Here is a 17785-nt window from a genome sequence, read left to right as displayed (position 1 = left end):
CTCCTGATTCTTCAGATGTAGTGTGAAAAAAAAAAATTTTTTTTTTTTTTTTTGAGACAGAGTCTCATTCTGTTGCCCAAGCTGGAGTGCAGTGCCATGATCTCAGCTCACTGCAACCTCCGTCTCCCGGGTTGAAGCAATTCTCGTGCCTCAACTACCTGAGAATCTGAGATTACAGGCATGTGCCACCATGCTGACTTTTTTTTTTTTCATACGGGGTTTCACCATGTTGGTCAGGTTGGTCTTCAACTCCTGACCTCAGGTGATCCGCCCGCCTTGGCCTCCAAAGTGCTGGGATTACAGTCATGAGTAACTACACCCAGCTGAAAATCACTTTTTTTTTTTTTTTTTTTGAGACGGAGTTTCGCTCTTGTTACCCAGGCTGGAGTGCAATGGCGCGATCTCGGCTCACCGCAACCTCCACCTCCTGGTCTCAGGCAATTCTCCTGCCTCAGCCTCCTAAGTAGCTGGGATTACAGGCACGCGCCACCATGCCCAGCTAGTTTTATTGTATTTTTAGTAGAGACAGGGTTTCACCATGTTGACCAGGATGGTCTCGATCTTTCGACCTTGTGATCCACCCGCCTCGGCCTCCCAAAGTGCTGGGATTACAGGCTTGAGCCACCGCGCCCGGCGAAAATCACTTTTTTAGAGTTGCTGTGCTCTGATCCAACAGGCTCGTGGCTCAGTGTGTTTTTCTGAGGATTTTACCTTTCTTGATGGGCTTAAGGCCCATCCCCCATGATCATCTGTGACCTCCTGGGACACAGTAGGCTGCTTTTCAGCCCATTTTCACTAAACTGAACTCTCAGGGGTGGCTAGTAAGTGTTGATTATTAATATTTATTTATTTATTTACTTTTTTGAGACAAAGTGTTACTCTTTTGCCCCGGCTGTAGTGCAGTGGTGCAATCCCAGCTCACTGCAATCTCTGCTTCTCAGATTTAAGCAATTCTCCTGCCTCAGCCTCCTGAGTAGCTGGAATTACAGGCACCTGCCACCATGCCCAGCTAATTTTTGTATTTTTCATAGAAATGGGGTTTCACTGTGTTGGCCAGTCTGGTCTTCAACAGCTGACCTCAGGTGATCTGCCCACCCACTTCTGCCTCCCAAGTGCTGGGATTACAGGTCTGAGACACCACGCCCAGGCTTTTTAGTTTGTTTAAGACAGAGTCTCTCTCTATGTCCCAGGATGGAGTGCAGTGGCATGATGTCAGCTTACTGCAGCCTCCACCTCTCAGGTTCAAGCATTCCTCATGCCTCAGCCCCCTGAGTAGCTGGGATTACAGGTGCCCACCACCACTCCTGGCTAATTATTTATTTATTTATTTATTTATTTATTTTTTTATTTTTTGAGACAGAGTTTCGCTCTTGTTACCCAGGCTGGAGTGCAATGGAGCGATCTCGGCTCACCGCAACCTCCGCCTCCTGGGTTCAAGCAATTCTCCTGCCTCAGCCTCCTGAGTAGCTGGGATTACAGGCACGTGCCACCATGCCCAGCTAATTTTTTGTATCTTTAGTAGAGATGGGGTTTCACCATGTTGACCAGGATGGTCTTGATCTCTCGACCTTGTGATCCACCTGCCTCGGCCTCCCAAAGTGCTGGGATTACAGGCTTGAGCCACCGTGCCCGGCCTCCTGGCTAATTTTTTTACTTTTTTTTTTTTTTTTTTTTTTAAAGACAGGGTTTCACCATGTTGGTCAGGCTGGTCTTGAGCTCCCGACCTCAGGTGATCCCCCAAACTTGGCCTCCAAAATGCTTGGATTACAGGCGTGAGCCACCACACCCGGCCTTTTTTTTTTTTTTTTTTTTTTGAGACAGAGTCTTGTTTTGTCGCTAGGCGCCAGGCTGGAGTGCAGTGGTGCAATCTTGGCTTACTGCAACCTTCGCCTCCCAGGTTCAAGCAATTCTCCTGCCTAGGCCTCCCAAGTAGCTGGGACTACAGGTGCGCGCCACCATGCCCAGCTGATTTTTGTATTTTTTTAGTAGAGACGGGGTTTCACCATGTTGGCCAGGATGGTCTCAATCTCTTGACCTCATGATCCACCTGCCTTGGCCTCCCAAAGTGCTGGGATTACAGGTGTGAACCACCATGCCCAGCCCAAAGTTTTGTACATTTAGAAGGGACAGAGTTTCATCATGTTGAACAGGCTGGTTTCAACTCCTGACCTCAGGTGATCTGCCCACCCACCTCTGCCTCCCAAAGTGCTAGGATTACGGGCGTCAGCCATCGCGCCCAGCCAGTGTTCATTATTATCAAGGTGGTGCAAGAGAAGGCGTGTTGCGGCCATTCCTCCGAATGAAGAGGCACACCAGCTGGTAAGGGTATGGCATTTTATATGGTATTTTATTTTGCTACTCAATGACCAGCTTCACACTGAAACTGGACAAGCATATGGCGAAGGCCTGGAGCGGGCTAAGCGGGAAGCAGAAGTCCATGGTGAATGTGTCTGGGGCCACGCGGCCGAACTGGAGCACCAGACGTTCGGCTGAGAAGGAAATCAGGAAGGAAGCCTTAGCCAGACCCTCTTATCTCCCACCTTGGAGAACTGAGACCTCCAGGCTGGGGTGCAGTGGCACAATCTTGGCTCACTGCAACCTCCGCCTCCCAGGTTGAAGCAATTCTCCTGCCTCAGGCTCCCAAGTAGCTGGGATTACAGGCGTATTCCACCACGCCCAGCTAATTTTTGTATTTTTAGTAGAAACAGGGTTTCACCATATTGGCCAGGCTGGTGTTGAACTGCAGGTGATTCACCTGCCTCAGCCTCCCAAAGTGCTAGAATTACAGGCATGAGCCACCACACCCGGCCGAGAACTGAGACTTTTTTTTTTTTTTTTGAGATGGAGTCTTGCTCTGTTGCCCAGGCTGGAGTACAGTGACACCATCGAGGTTTACTGCAACCTCAATCTCCTGGGTTGAAGCGATTCTCCTGCCTCAGTCTCCCAAGCAGCTGGGATTACAGGCGCCTGCCAGCACACCCACTAATTTTTGTATTTTTAGTAGAGATGGGGGTTTCACTCTATTGGCCAGGCTGGTCTCGAATTCCTGATCCACCCACCTCAGCCTCCCAAAGTGCTGGGATTACAGGCGTGAGCTACCACACCTGGCCAAGAACTAAGACTTTCAAGAGGCTGAGAGGGGGCCTTTACTAAGCCAGAAAGCCTGAGGGCTGTGTAAATTACAATTCCCAATAGGCTTTGCGATAGCATGGCATCTGTCCTGCCTAGAAAAGTGCTCAAGTGGTAATGGGAAATGTAGTTCTCTTCCATTCACGCCCTAACCTCACCCCACCAGGGCCAGCTAAACTGGTTTCCAGGAGCTCACAGTCTTTGGGATGCATGATCTGGAAGTTCTTGACTGAAGTCATAGTAACTCGACCATGGAAATCGAGCACGAAGACACGGTTCCTGTGGTTCCACAACGGGGTTTTGTTGTGCAGCACAAGCAACCCTTGATTGTCCCCACGTTGGATGCGACTCAGTAGCGACTCCTGTTCCTGGAAGGTAAATAAGGGGCTGTGGTTTTGTCAGACGTTTTAGAACCAGAGCAACTCCATTTTGAACAGGGGCTGGGTAAAATTAGAATGAAACCTGCTGGGCTGCATTCCCAGGAGGGTAGGCATTCTTAGTCACAGGATGAGACAGGAGTTTGACAGGACTGGTGTCACAAGATACAGGTTATAAAAACCCTGCTGATAAAACAGCTAATAAAGAAGCTGGCCAAAATGCACCAAAACCAAGATGGTGATGAAAGTGACCCTGGTTATCCTCACTGCTCATCATACTAATTATAATACATTAGGATGCTCAGGCCAGGCATGGTGGCTCATGCCTATAACCGCAGCAGTTTGGGAGGCCAAGGTGGGTGGATCACTTGAGGTCAGGAGTTCGAGACCAGCCTGACCAACATGGAGAAACCTGGTCTTTTCTAAAAATACACACTTAGCCAGGCGTGGTGGTGCATGCCTGCAATCCCAGCAACTCGAGAGGCCGAGGCAGGAGAATCACTTGAACCCAGGAGGAACAGGTTTTGGGGAGCTGAGATCACACCATTGCTCTCCAGCCTGGGCAATAAGAGTGAAACTCTGTCTAAAAAAAAAAAAAAAAAATTAGCATGCTAAAAGACATTCCCACCAGCACCATGACAGTTTACAAAGACCATGGCAACCTCAAGAAGTTACCCTGTATAGGCTGGGTGCCGTGGCTCACACCTGTAATCCCAGCACTTTGGGAGGCTGAGGCAGGTGGATCATCTGAGGTCAGGAGTTTGAGACCAGCCTGAGCAACATGGTGAAACCCCTCCTCTACTAAAAATACAAAAATTAGGGAGCATGGGGGTGTGTGCCTGTAATCCCAGCTACTCCAGAGGCCAAGGCATGAGAATCACTTGAACCCAGGAGGCAGAGGTTGCAGTGAGCCAAGATTGTACCACTGCACTCCAGCCTGTGCGACAGAGTGAAACTCCGTCTCAAAAAAAAAAGATATAGTCTAAAACAGAGGGGAACCCTCAGTTCCAGGAATTGCCCACCCTTTTCCCAGAAAACTCATGAATAATCCACCTCTTATTTAGCATATAATCAAGAAATAACTACAAAAATTACCAAACAACAAGGCTGCTCTGCCTATGAAGTACCCATTCTTTTGTTTCTGTCTCTTTTTTTTTAGACAGGGTTTCGCTCTTGTTGCCCAGGCTGGAGCGCAATGGCGCGATCTCAGCTCACCACAACCTCCATCTCCAGGGTCAAGCAATTCTCCTGCTTCAGCCTCCCGAGTAGTTGGGATTACAGGAATGTGCCACATGGCCAGCTCATTTTGTATTTTTAGTAGAGATGGGGTTTCTCCATGTTTGTAAGGCTGGTCTTGAACTTCCAACTTCAGGTGATCCGTCCACCTCTGCCTCCCAAAGTGCTGGGATTACAGGCGTGAGCCACCGTGCCTGGCCTCTTTTGTTTCTTCTCTAATAAACTTGCTTTCACTTGAATCTGTGGACTGGCCCCAGATTCTTTCTTGCCTGAGATCCAAGAACCCACTCATGGAGTCTGAATCAGACACCTTTGTGGTAAAGGTTTGTTAACCTACCATGAATCCTTTTTTCTCTGGATGCAAACGTTTTGAGTCTTTACTCCCTGAGACACGGAAGTCTAAGAAAGTCCTTCAGCCTTCATATGAGAGAGCAACCCACTGGCCTCCTCTTCCTCCTCCTCTGGGATCTAGCAGAACCTGCCCCAGCCCCTTCTCCTCCATTGACCCAGAGATTCCCAACGTTGGATACTCACTGTTAGTGGCTGGATACTGATGATCTGGTTCTGGCTGTCAATTTCCGGGAGAACCACAGTCATTTCCCGAGGTCCCAGGAATCCCAAGGCGTTGGTCTCCTGGATATATTATATCCCAGTTGGCCTGGTTCCTTCTTCCTACCATCCTACCCCTTTCTTTTGTACCCAGGACACTCACGTAACACACAGCCCCCAGCTCCCGTCTGATCCGGGCAGTATCCCTGATTAAATGCTCCCGGTCAGGATTCACCCCGTTGTCAAAGATGGTGAACTTGGTGCCCAAGGCATTGGATCTGCTCCAGGAAGGGAATGGATAGAATTAAAATAGTGTCACTCATCACATTGACTTCCCTGCAATTCCCAGGTCAAAGCCTATGTTCGAATGTCTAAGAATCCTGTTCTAGGCCAGGCACAGTGGTTCACACCTGTAATCCCAGCACTTTGGGAGGCCGAGGAGGGCAGATCACCTGAGGTCAGGAGTTCAAGACCAGCCTGGTCAACATGGTGAAACCCTGTCTCTACTAAATATACAAAAAATTAGCCGGATATCGTGGCAGGTGCCTGTAATCCCAGCTACTGAGGAAGCTGAGGCAGAAGAATCACTTGAACCCAGAGGTGGAGGTTGCGGTGAGCCAAGATCTCGCCATTGTACTCCAGCCTGGAAGACAATAAGACTGTCTCAAAAAAAAAAAAAAAAAAAAAAGAATTGGGAGGCAGAGGCAGGAGGATAGCTTGAACCCGGGCAGCAGGGCAAAACTCCATCTCCGCAAAAAATAGAAAAATTAGCGGGGTGTGGCCATTTGCACCTGTGGTCCCAGCTCCTCTAGAGGCTGTGGTGGGAGAATCACCTGAGCCTGAGAAGTCGGGGCAGCAATGAGCTATGATCATGCCACTGCACTCCAGCCTGGGTGACAGAATGAAACCCTGTATCTAAATAAATACATAAATAAGTAAAAAGGAATAAATAAATGAGGCCAGGCAAGGTGGCTCACACCTGTAATCCCAGCACTTTGGGAGGCCGAGGCGGGTGCATCACCTGAGGTCGGGAGACCAGCCTGACCAACATGGTGAAACCCTGTCTCTACTAAAAGTACAAAATAGCTGGGCATGGTGGTGCGTGCCTGTAATCCCAGCTACTCAGGAGGCTGAAGCAGGAGAATTGCCTGAACCCAGGAGGCAGAGGTTGCGGTGAGCCAAGATCCCACCATTGCACTCCAGCCTGGGTAACAAGAGCGAAACTCCGTCTCAAAAAAAAAAAAAAAAAATTACAAAATTAGCTGGGCGTGGTGGCACACGCCTGTAATCCCAGCTACTCAGGAGGCTGAGGGCAGAGAATCACTTGAATCCGGGAGGTGGAGGTTGCAGTGAGCCAAGATCGCACAGTTGCACTCCAGCCTGGGCAACAAAAGCGAAACTCCATTCCCCCCCACAAAAAAAATTAAGTAAATGAAACAATCATGTTCCCAGCATCCGTGGTCCCAGCTCCTCCATTTCTTGGGTGAGCCATGTATTTTATTCAGCCTCCCTATTTTATTTAAAGGTCTCTTTAAGAACCCTGTTTTGTTTGTTTGTTTGTTTGTTTGTTTGTCGTGTCGGCCAGGCTGGAGTGCAATCTCTCCATCTCTGCTTACGGAACTTCTGCCTCCTGGGTTCAAGTGATTCTCCTGCATCAGCTGCAATTATAGGCTCCCGCCACTATGCCCAGCTAATTTTTGCATTTTTAGTAGAAACAGCGTTTCACCATGTTGGCCAGGCTGATCTCAAGCTCCTGACCTCAAGTGATTCGCCCACCTCAGCCTCCCAATCTGCTGGGATTACAGATGGGAGCCACCGCGCCTTGGCCTCTCTCTTCCCTTTTGGATGCAAGAACTCACACCTTCCAGGCCTCTTCTCTCACAGAAAGTTGGGAGTCTCAGTCCCTTGCCTCTCAAGAAGTCAAATGCCTTAAACGTCAGCCTGTGTTCCAAAACATTCAGTTCTTCTGGTCCCTGAGCAGATGGAAAGTGTGCTCTGTGTCCTGTTGGAAAATGGAGTCCCCCTGTCCCCAAGCTCTCTGCCACCTGCTTCTCATGACATGTCAGAGCTCTGCCCACCTGACTTTGCCCACAAAGTTGTCCCCATCCCGGGATAGGTCTGCGGGATCCAGGGAGATGAGGTAATTAGAAGTTATGCTCCTTCTCCTCTTTCGCCCAGCCAGGAGGAAGTGCTATGGATGAGAGGAATGGCCCATTAGAATGGACTTCTGGAGGCCAGGCATAGTGGCTCACGCCTGTAATCTCAGCACTTTGGGAGGCTGAGGTGGGCAGATCACTTGAGGTCAGGAGTTCAAGACCAGCCTGGCCAACACGGTGAAACCCTGTCTCTACTAAAAAAAAAAAAAAAAAAAAAAAAAAAATAGCCGAGCATGGTAGTGTGTGCCTGTAATCCCAGCTAGTAGGGAGGCTGAGGCAGGAGAACTACTTGAACACAGGGGCAGAGGTTGCAGTGAGCCGAGATCGAGCCACTCCAGCCTGAGTGCCAGAGCGAGACTCTGTCTCAAAACAAAAATTAAAAAAAAAAAAAAAAAAAAAAAGGGACTTCTGTTAGCTGGCTAGAGCCAGGGGTCCAAAGACAAGGAAACGCCATGTCCCATGATGGAGGAGCCAGTGATGGCACAACAGGCTTCTCAAGACTTACTGGGCAATGTGGTTCTCACTGAGGGAAGACATCAGCTGAGTCCTGAATGGAAGCTTCACTGTCTTAACATCTCTCCCTCATTCCCTCTGCCTGTGAGTCCAGGGTTGAAGCTGAGCCCCGGAGGGGTCTGACTTTGGAGAATGGGGAACACCCTTCCTTGCAATATTGCAGCAGGACTTTGGTAGGCGTTTCATCTGGGAAAAATGAGTTTGGCTCTGAGTAGGGGGAAAAAAACCTCTTTCTATGGGGAGAGAGGATACCCAGAGGAGAGGAATCCATATTTAGAGGGTAAAGGCCAGATTGAGAGGGGTGTGGCTTGAATCTCCATAGGAAAATCCTTGAGGGGAGGGGCCTGGTTGCCAAGGGCAGGACTTATCTCAGGATAGGGTGAGGCCTGATAGCTGATAGCAAAGAGGGCTCAGTGAGGGTCCAGACTTTTTTTTTTGACACAAGGTCTGGCACAATCTCTGCCTCCTGGACTCAAGCCATACTCCCACCTCAGCCTCCCAAGTAGCTGGGACTACAGGTGGGCACTACCACGCCCAGCTAATTTTTTTGGTTTTTTGTATTTTGTATTCTAAAGGCAGGGTTTCACCATGCTGCCCAGGCTGATCTCGAACTTGTCAGCTCAAACGATCTGCCAGCCTTGGCCTCCAAAACGCTGAGATTACAGGCGTGAACCACCATGCCTGGCCTTTCTTTTTTTCTTTATTTATTTTTTAATTTTCTTTTTTATTTATTTATTTTTTTTCAAGATGGGGTTTCACCATGTTGGCCAGGGTGGTCTTGAACTCCTGACCTCAGGTGATCCACTCACCTTGGCCTCCCAAAGTGCTGGGATTACAGGCGTGAGCCACCACGCCCGGCTCTTTTTCTTTTCTTTTTTTTTTTTTGAGATAGAGTTTCGCTCTTGTTGTCCAGGCTGGAGTGCAATGGAGCGATCTCGGCTCACTCCAACCTCTGCCTCCCGGGTTCAAGAGATTCTTCTGCCTCAGCCTCTCATGTAGCTGGGATTACAGGCACGAACTACCAGGCCTGGCTAATTTTTTTTTTTTTTTTTTTTTTTTTTTTTTTTTTTTTTTTTGTATTTTTAGTACAGACTGGGTTTTCCCATGTTGGTCAGTCTGGTCTTGAACTCCTGAGCCAAGGTGATTTGCCTGCCGTGGCCTCCCAAAGCGCTGGGATTGCAAGCGTGAGCCACCGAGCCCGGATTTTTTTTTTTTTTTTTTTTTTTTTTTGACACAGAGTCTCTGTTGCCCAGGCTGGAGTGCATGTCGCAATCACGTCTCACTGCAGCCTTGAACTCCCAGACTCAAGGAGTCCTCTCACCTCAGCCTCCCTAGCAGCTTGAACTACAGGTGCATAGCACCATGCCTGGCCAATATGTGGATTTTTTTGTGGAGACTAGGTTTTGCCATGTTGTCTAGGCTGATCTTGACCTAACTCATAAAGGAGTGGGATTTCCCCTGGGAGGTGGGGCTTACTCCCAAGGCTGCTGGGCCAGCTGACTGCACTTTCAGCCCGTTGGGGTTCTCCAGGTAGAGGTAGTAGAGGGGGAACAAGCCCTTGTCCACGCCGTGGTTGTCACGGTTGATGTAACACTGCATTCTGATGCCCTGGAGCACAGGCCGCAGCACGTAGGCTTTCTTATCCTCGCCTAGCAGAGGGCAGGGGAAGCTAATTGTAAAGGAGGCTTCGCAATTCATATGGTCGCCGCCTGTGCCGCCCTCGCCTTCAAGGGCCTTGGACAACTCTTTGTCGATCGCTGCTGAGAAATTCGTCCTTGTAGATTCCGATGCCTCTATCTTCTTTTCCAAGTCTTCTTCCTACCCCGGGCACCAAATTCAAAGTCGAGGAACAACCGCGCCCGCAGCCTTGATCACTACTCATTGGCCATCCCAGCCCCACGGTCCCGCCCCCTCCCGCCCATGTTTCCTGCTTATTGGTCAAACAGCTCAGCCAGCCCACCCAGCCACACCCTCCAATATTAATTGGCCAGTCGATTGACTTTCCTCGGCAACCACACCCACTGCACCTGCTGATTGCAGAATTCCTTTGAAAGCACGGCCCGTTTCATTAAACGCTGTTGGTTTCATCTAGATAATATAATGCAGGCCAGATCTTCCCCCAAGAGAAACCATACTGCACTTTCACCAACACCAAAGTGACTGCCAATTGGCCCTTTTGTTTTTCTTTCTTTTATTTCTCTCTTTACTTTTCTTTCCTTCTTTCTCTCCCTCTCTCTCTTTCTCTCTTTATTTTATTTTATTATTTTTTTTAGATGGAGTCTCTGTCGCCCGGGGTGGATTGCAGTGGTGTAATCTCAGCTCACTGCAACCTCCGCCTCCCAGGTTCAAGCAATTCTGCTGCCTCAGCCTCCCAAGTAGCTGGGATTACAGGCTCGTGCTGCCATACCCGGCTAATTTTTGTATTTTTAGTAGAGACGAGGCTTCACCAAGTTGGCCAAGCTGGTCTCGAACTCCTGACCTCAGGTGATTGGCCTGCCTTGGCTTCCCAAAGTGCTGGGATTACAGGCGTGAGCCACCGTGCCATGGACTGTTTTTTTGTTTTTTGTTTTTTTTTTTTTTTTTTTAAGACGGAGTCTTGCTCTGTTGCCAGGCTGGAGTGATGCAGTCTCAGCTCAGTGCAACCTCCACCTCCTGGGTTCAAGCAATTCTTCTGCCTAGCCTCCCAAGTAGCTAGGACCACAGGCGCATGCCACCACACCCAGCTAATTTTTGTATTTTTAGTAGAGACAGGGTTTCACCATGTTGGCCAGGATGGTCTCGATATCCTGACCTCGTGATCTGCCCGCCTCGGCCTCCCAAAGTGCTGGGATTACAGCCGTGAACCACCGTGCCTGGCCTCATGGACTGTATTTTAATAGCCATGCTCATATCAAGTCAAATCCTCTAATTTGATGAATGGTGTGTGTGCGCGCACACACACACACACACACACGTCTCTGCTAGATTAATCACCACCAGAAAAAAGAGCTTCTGATTGTCTGATTGGGCGGCAGAATTTTAGTTCCGCCCTCCCCGGAGGTCTGAGGCTAGCCCTCCTCTTCCTACATCCTGAGGGGCTGTGCCTCTTCCCACCTTTCGAAAGGCCAAGTTTTCATGTCCCCGGTCACCATCCATTCCAGGGCTTGGTCCCATTTTGGGTGCTTTGTATGCATCTCCGACATCCTGGGATTCACTCTCACCCTCTGCACAGGTCCCTAAAGGATGGAAGAAGCCGGGACTAAGCTCAGGACATCTGGGTTCCAGGAGTGCGGGACAACATCATCAGTGCTAGCTAGAGAAGGCCAGAACTCCTGGGTTCTCAGCCCCTACTCATTACTCAGAGACCTCACTTGCAACATTCTCCTCCTCCCCCAGGTGCATGGAAGTCTACGAGGGCCTGAGTTTCTGACTACCCTGGGTCTAAGGACAGGGAGGGGTTAGGGTCTTCCCTTTTCTTTGTCTCAGACAAAGCATCAGAGACTGAAAAGCTAAGATGGGGGAATGGAGTTTGGGGTGATAAGAGTTCGGTCATTGAAATCATTGGCTGTCTCATGAGAATAAAAAAAAATGTTACTACAATGGAATATTATAAGGAAATAAAAGGAATGAAGTAGCGATAATACTATCACATGGATGAATCTTAAAAATTTGTTAGGTGAGGGCCAGACGTGGTGGCTCACGCCTGTAATCCCAGCACCTTGGGAGGCCGAGGCGGGTGGATCACAAGGTCAAGAGATCGAGACCATCCTGGCCAACATGGTGAAACCCCGTCTCTACTAAAAATACAAAAAAAATTAGCTGGGCATGGTGGTGCGTGCCTGTAATCCCAGCTACTCAGGAGGCTGGGGCAGGAGAATCGCCTGAACCCAGGAGGTGGAGGTTGCGGTGAGCCAAGATCGTGCCATTGCACTCCAGCCTGGGTAACAAGAGCGAAACTCCATCTCAAAAAAAAAAAAAAAAAAAAATTTTTTTAGGTGATAGCCAGGCGTGGTGGCGGGCACCTGTAATCCCAGCTACTTGGGAGGCCGAGGCAGGAGATTGAACCCAGGGAGGGTTCAAAAGGTGCAGTGAGCTGAGATTGCACCACTTCACTCCAGCTGGGGCAAAACAGCAAAACTCTGTCTCAAAAAAAAAAAAGCTCATCCCCAAAAAATTTGTTAGTTGGGCTGGGGTCAGTGGCTCACACCTGTAATCCCAGCACTTTGGGAGGCCAAGGTGCATGGATCATGAGGTCAGGAGTTCAAGACCAGCCTGGCCAACATAGTAAAACCCTTCTCTACTAAAAATAGAAAAATTAGCAGGGCATGGTGGCATGCTTGTAGTTCCAGCTACTTGGGAGGCTGAGGCAGGAGAATTGCTTGAACCCAGGAGGCAGAGGTTGCAGTGAGCCGAGATCACACCACTGCACTCTGGCCTGAGTGACAGAGTGAGACTCCGTCTCAAAACAAAACAAAACAAAACACATATAGGTGAATGAGGTGAACGAAGATACATGGTGGCTCACACCTGTAATTCCAGCACTTTGGGGGGCCAAGGTGGGAGGATCACTTGAGCCCAGGAGTTCAAGACCAGCTAGGCAACATAGAGACATGCCATCTCAAAGAAAAAGAAAAAATAAAATTAAGGAAAGAAGCCACACAGTGTTATTATTCCATTTGTGTGAAATGTACAGAATAGCCAAATCTAAGAAGACAATGTAGATTGGTGGTTGCCAAGGGCTGGGAAAATGGAAGAGGGTGACTCTTAACTGATGCACCATTTCTTTTCTTCTTCTTCTTCTTTTTTTTTTTTTTTTTTTTTTTTTTGAGATGAAGTCTTGCTCTGTTGTTCAGGCTGGAGTGCAGTGGCCTAATCTCAGCTCACTGCAACCTCTGCCTCCCGGGTTCAATGTCTGCCACCTCAGCCTCACCAGCAGGCGAGATTACAGGCGCATGTCACCATGCCCAGCTAATTTTTGAGATCAGGAGTTCAAGACCAGCATGGTGAATCCCCGTCTCTACTAAAAATACAAAAATTAGCCGGGTGTGGTGGTGTGCTTCTGTAGTCCCAGCTACTCGGGAGGCCGAGGCAGGAGAATCTCCTGAACCCAGGAGGTGGAGGTTACAGTGAGCTGAGATAGTGCCAGTACACTCCAGCCTGGGGAACAAAGTGAGACTCCCTCTGAAAAAGAAACCAAAAAGCTATTTACACTGCATTTATACTGTATTAGGCATTATAAGTTATCTAGAGATGACTTACAGTATATGGGAGGATATTCATAGTTTATATACAAATTTTACTCCATTTTATATAAGGGACTTGGTCCTCTGGGGATCTTGGTATCTGTGGGGTTCCCGGAACCAATCCCCTGGCGACCATATACTAGAAACCATGGAATTGAAAACTTTATTTATTTATTTTGAGACGGAGTCTCACTCTGTCTTCAGGCTGGAGTGCAGTGGTGCAATCTCGGCTCACTGCAACCTCTGCCTCCCGGGTTCAAGCAATTCTCCTGCCTCAGCCTCCCAAGTAGCTAGGACTACGGGCACGTGCCACCACTCTCAACTATTTTTTGTATTTTTAGTAGAGACGGGGTTTCACCATGTTGGTCAGGCTGATCTCGAACTCCTGACCTCATGATCCACCCACCTTGGTCTCCCAAAGTGCGAAGATTACAGTCTGAGTCACCGCGCCCCGCCGGAATTGAAAACATTAAATGGGTGACTTGTATGGTATGTGAATTATACCTCAATGAAGCTGCTACCTAAGAAAGGGGGAGATTTGCTGCATGAACCAAGGGATCTCACGTTTCACCCCAATGTCCCCTAAATTACCAGGACGTTGACCGGGTTGCCAACACCTTTGTGGGATTCTTGGAGTCGGTATAAAAAGTAGGGGAGAGATGGAACCATTCTCCAAGGAGACTTCCTCCAATTCTGAATCGGAACTGTCTGGGAGCAAGAATAAGGAAGGGGATTGGAGACCAAGATTCTAGAACACTGAGTAAGGAAGGAGGGGAGGCTTGGATCCCTGCGTGCTGGAGAAGGCGGCGACTCAGGACCTGAACTCCTTGGTATGAGGAAGGAAGGGGTGCGGTCCAGAGCTCCTGAGTGCTTTGGACAGATAGAGTGAGGCCCCAGACTCCTGGGTTCCAGTGGGGCGAAGTTCTGGGGTCTAGGCGGTCCAAGAGCTCGCGAATACCTGCTTCTGTCCATGGTGTCAGCGGGCCGCTCTGGCCGCTGCTGTCTCCACCACGGCTCACAGTGCCCATGGCACTGTGGATGCCAGAGAGCAGGTGTGCCTCTGACAAATTCTTCCACAAGAAAGGGTTCCCAAGGCCTGAGTGAAGGTGCAGCGAACCCACAAAAATGATCTACAAATTCCAGTCCTCAGCCAAGATCCAAGTGGCTCACGTCTGTAATCCCAGCACTTCGGGAGGCCGAGGCGGGCGGATCACCTGAGGTGGGGAGTTCGAGACCAGCCTGACCAACATGGTGAAACCTTGTCTCTACTGAAAATACAAAATTAACTGGGCGTGTTGGCGCATGCCTGTAATCCCAGCTAGTTGGCAGGATGAGGCACGAGAATCGCTTGAACCTGGGAGGCAGAGGTTGCAGTGAGCCGACATCGCGCCATTGCACTCCAGCCTGGACAACGAGAGTGAAACTCCGTCTCAAAAAGAAAAAGAGGGCCGGGCGCGGTGGCTCAAGCCTGTAATCCCGGCACTTTGGGAGGCCGAGGCGGGTGGATCACGAGGTCAAGAGATCGAGACCATCTTGGTCAACATGGTGAAACCCCGTCGCTACTAAAAATACAAAAAAAAAAAATTAGCTGGGCATGGCGGCGTGTGCCTGTAATCTCAGCTACTCAGGAGGCTGAGGCAGGAGAATCGCCTGAACCCAGGAGGCAGAGGTTGCTGTGAGCCGAGATCGCACCATTGCACTCCACCCTGGGTAACAAGAGCTAAACTCCGTCTCAAAAAAAAAAAAAAAAAAAAGTCACCCCCGATTCGCGGACCACCCAAACCCTGAGACTCACCCAGATCTCAAACTGCATCCTAAGGCTCAAACAAGCACAGCCCTGCCGCTGGATTGTTGCGGACTCCGCAGGTGAATAACGATCTCGTGCCCGGCTCTTGCAATGAGACCACGCCCCACCCCGGAACCCCTAGGCCCCGCCCCCGCAACACCTTGGTTGGGGTGGGGGGTGGGGTCCCGGCTCCGACAGGCTCCACCCCCGAGCTCTGCCAAGCCCAATCATCACATTCTCTTGCCCCGTTCACCGGCCATGCCCCGCCCCTGCGCTCTCTAGCCCCGCCCCGAACCCCTCCCTCACAGGCCCTGCCGCGGGGCCGCCGCAATCCCTGTTCTAAAGCTCTGCTGGATCAAGGCCCACCCCTCTCCACTAGGCTCCACCCTTCTTCCACTAGGTCCCGCCCACGGACTCCCACAGGCCCTTCCCCTCCAGACGAACGCCCCTAGGCGGAGCCCTAGGAGCCTTTGGTCACCTCTGTCACCTAAAAGGCGTTCTTCCCGCAGACACGGGCGACAATGCCGCAGGGAAGCATCAGGATTGGCCCGAATCATAAGGAGCTCCTGGCGCTTCTGTCGCTGCTGTCGCTGCTTCTTTTCAAACAGCCGCTGCTGGGGAAATGCGAGAGGTGGGCGTCGAGATCCGGGACCAGATGGGAAGACTGGAGTGAGGTGGGGCCTGGGGCAAGGGCTCGCATCGGCGCGAGAGTTAGTGAACCCCTTCCTCCACTGGGGCCCGGGTGTCCAGGTCTTCAGCCCGTCATCTGCTGCTCCCTCACTCCCCGCTTGGACTGAGATCCGAGTCCTGGCACGCTGCCCCTCCTCCCCCAGGACCCAGGACTCCTGCCCTCTAGAAGAACTGTCCTTAGAAATTAATCACAAGGGTTTGTTTGCTTCTTTAGGATCCCTAATTCCTATTTTCTTTTCTATCTTTCGTTTTTTTGTTTTGTTTTGTTTTAATTTGAGACAGAGTCTCATTCTGTCGCCCAGGCTGGAGTGCAGTGCCGCGATCTCTGCTCACTGCAGCTTCCACCTCCCAAGTTCAAACTCCTCCCTCAGCCTCGGGAGTAGCTGAGATTACATCTCCTCCCTCAGCCTCCCGAGTAGCTGGGGTTACCGGCAGCCGCCACCACACCAGGCTAATTTTTTTTTTTTTTTTTTGTATTATTAGTAGAGAGAGACAGGGTTTCTCAATGTTGGCCAGGCTGGTCTCGAACTCTTGACATCAACTGATCCGCACACCTCGGGCTCCCAAAGTGCTGTGATTACAGCCGTAAGCCACCGCCCTGGGCCCCAAATTGCTATTTTCTCATTTCTCAATGGGAAAACTCCAGGATGAGAGACAGGCAATACGGGCGGGGATCTGGTGGAGGGGCCCCTGGAGAGTGGAAGAGTGGGAGTGGTGAGATTCCTGGACACAATACCTGCTGTTCCAGCTTCTGCAGCCTCACAGCAGCCAGCTCATGCCGCAGGATGCTGAGAGAGACGCAGGCTCATGGTGACAGTTCACAGGGAACCTCAGTTGCTCAAGAGCCCCTCCCTCCCCCAACCTGCCCCTTGCCCAGCTGGGGTTCTGGGCCCTGGTGAGGTCACAGAAGGTGCAGAATCTGAGCCTCCTCTATCAGTTTTGGAGCCCTTTCTCCTGGCATTGGCCCTCAGAAGACAGGACCCAGAGATCCCAGGCCCCTCCTGTCTCAGGACTCAGGAGTCTGGGGTCCCCAACCCCTTCTCTTTCAGACCCAGAAGTCTGCACCCTAGCCCCCTCCCTTTAGGACACAGGAGTCCAGGTCCCCGGCCCCTTCCTGCAAGGCTGATGGTACTGAACCTGCAAACATGGTTATGAGCCCAGAGCTGAGTGCTGGGGTTGGGGACTGTTTCCCTACTCACTCTCTCCTCCAAGTGTCATTTTCCTGAGACATTCTGCAGAAGCAAGAATGAGGAGTCAGGATCAGAACCAACATCCCAATGGATCCTGCCCACCAACACTGAATCCTTAGCTAACTTTATTTATTTATTGAGATGGCTGAGTCTCCCTCCATTGCCCAGGCTGCAGTGTAGAGGCACCATCTCGGGCCACTGCAGCCTCCACCTCCTGGGTTCAAGCAATTCTTCTGCCTCAACCTCCGGGGTAGCTGGGACTACAGGTGTGCACTACCAGGCCTGGCTAATTTTTTTTTTTTTTTTTTTTTTTTTTTTTTTTTTTAGTTGGAGTCTTACTCTGTTGCCAGGCTGGAGTGCAGTGGCGCGATCTTGCTCACTGCAACCTCTGACTCTCTGGTTCAAGCGATACTCCTGCCTCAGCCTCCGGAGTCCCTTGGGATTATAGGCAGGTGCCACAATGCCCACCTAATTTTTGTATTTTTAGTAGAGATGGGGTTTCACCATATCAGCCAGGATGGTCTTGATCTCCTGACCTCGTGATCTGCCCGCCTCGGCCTCCCAAAGTGTTGGTATTACAGGCGCAAGCCACCGCGCTCGGCCTGATCCTTACCTTTAAATTTACTCCTGGACCCAGGAAGCCGGAATCCCGACACCCACTCCTGTCGGGATCCAGTTGCCTGTTTCCAGGTGCCCACAGGGGTCCACAAGTTCTCTTCTCTCTTCCCAAATAGCTAACTCTCCAGCACCCAGCATCGGCACTAAGGAATGTGTGCCTCAAACACCCAGCCCCTGGTAGTCTAGAACTCCACCATCCACCTGCTTGGGATCCCAGAGACTCGTTCTCCCCCAACAGATGCCTGGAGAGGCTGCTCACACTGACGTCGCGGTACCTTGCCTCTTTGGCATACCTCTAAACATACCTGATCCTCTCTTT

At 50.4% G+C, this 17785-nt stretch overlaps 1 protein-coding gene across 1 annotated transcript; it reads right to left on the bottom strand.

Annotated features, from left to right (window-relative positions):
- Positions 1 to 2335: 2335 nt before the first annotated feature.
- Positions 2336 to 16889, bottom strand: TULP2 (TUB like protein 2). Its single transcript, XM_039466870.2, is given in 12 exon segments — positions 2336 to 2489; positions 3326 to 3497; positions 5277 to 5375; positions 5455 to 5569; positions 7370 to 7482; positions 9467 to 9778; positions 11054 to 11175; positions 13774 to 13938; positions 14141 to 14278; positions 15447 to 15582; positions 16395 to 16446; positions 16858 to 16889. Coding segments are annotated over 12 exon segments (1590 nt in total). The 3' UTR covers positions 2336 to 2355.
- Between the last annotated feature and the right edge of the window lie 896 nt (positions 16890 to 17785).

This window comes from Saimiri boliviensis, chromosome 14 (genome assembly GCF_048565385.1).
Source record: "Saimiri boliviensis isolate mSaiBol1 chromosome 14, mSaiBol1.pri, whole genome shotgun sequence".
NCBI classification, from domain to species: domain Eukaryota; kingdom Metazoa; phylum Chordata; class Mammalia; order Primates; family Cebidae; genus Saimiri; species Saimiri boliviensis.
Note: the sequence above shows the minus strand (reverse complement) of the source record. Positions and strands in the feature narration are given on the sequence as shown.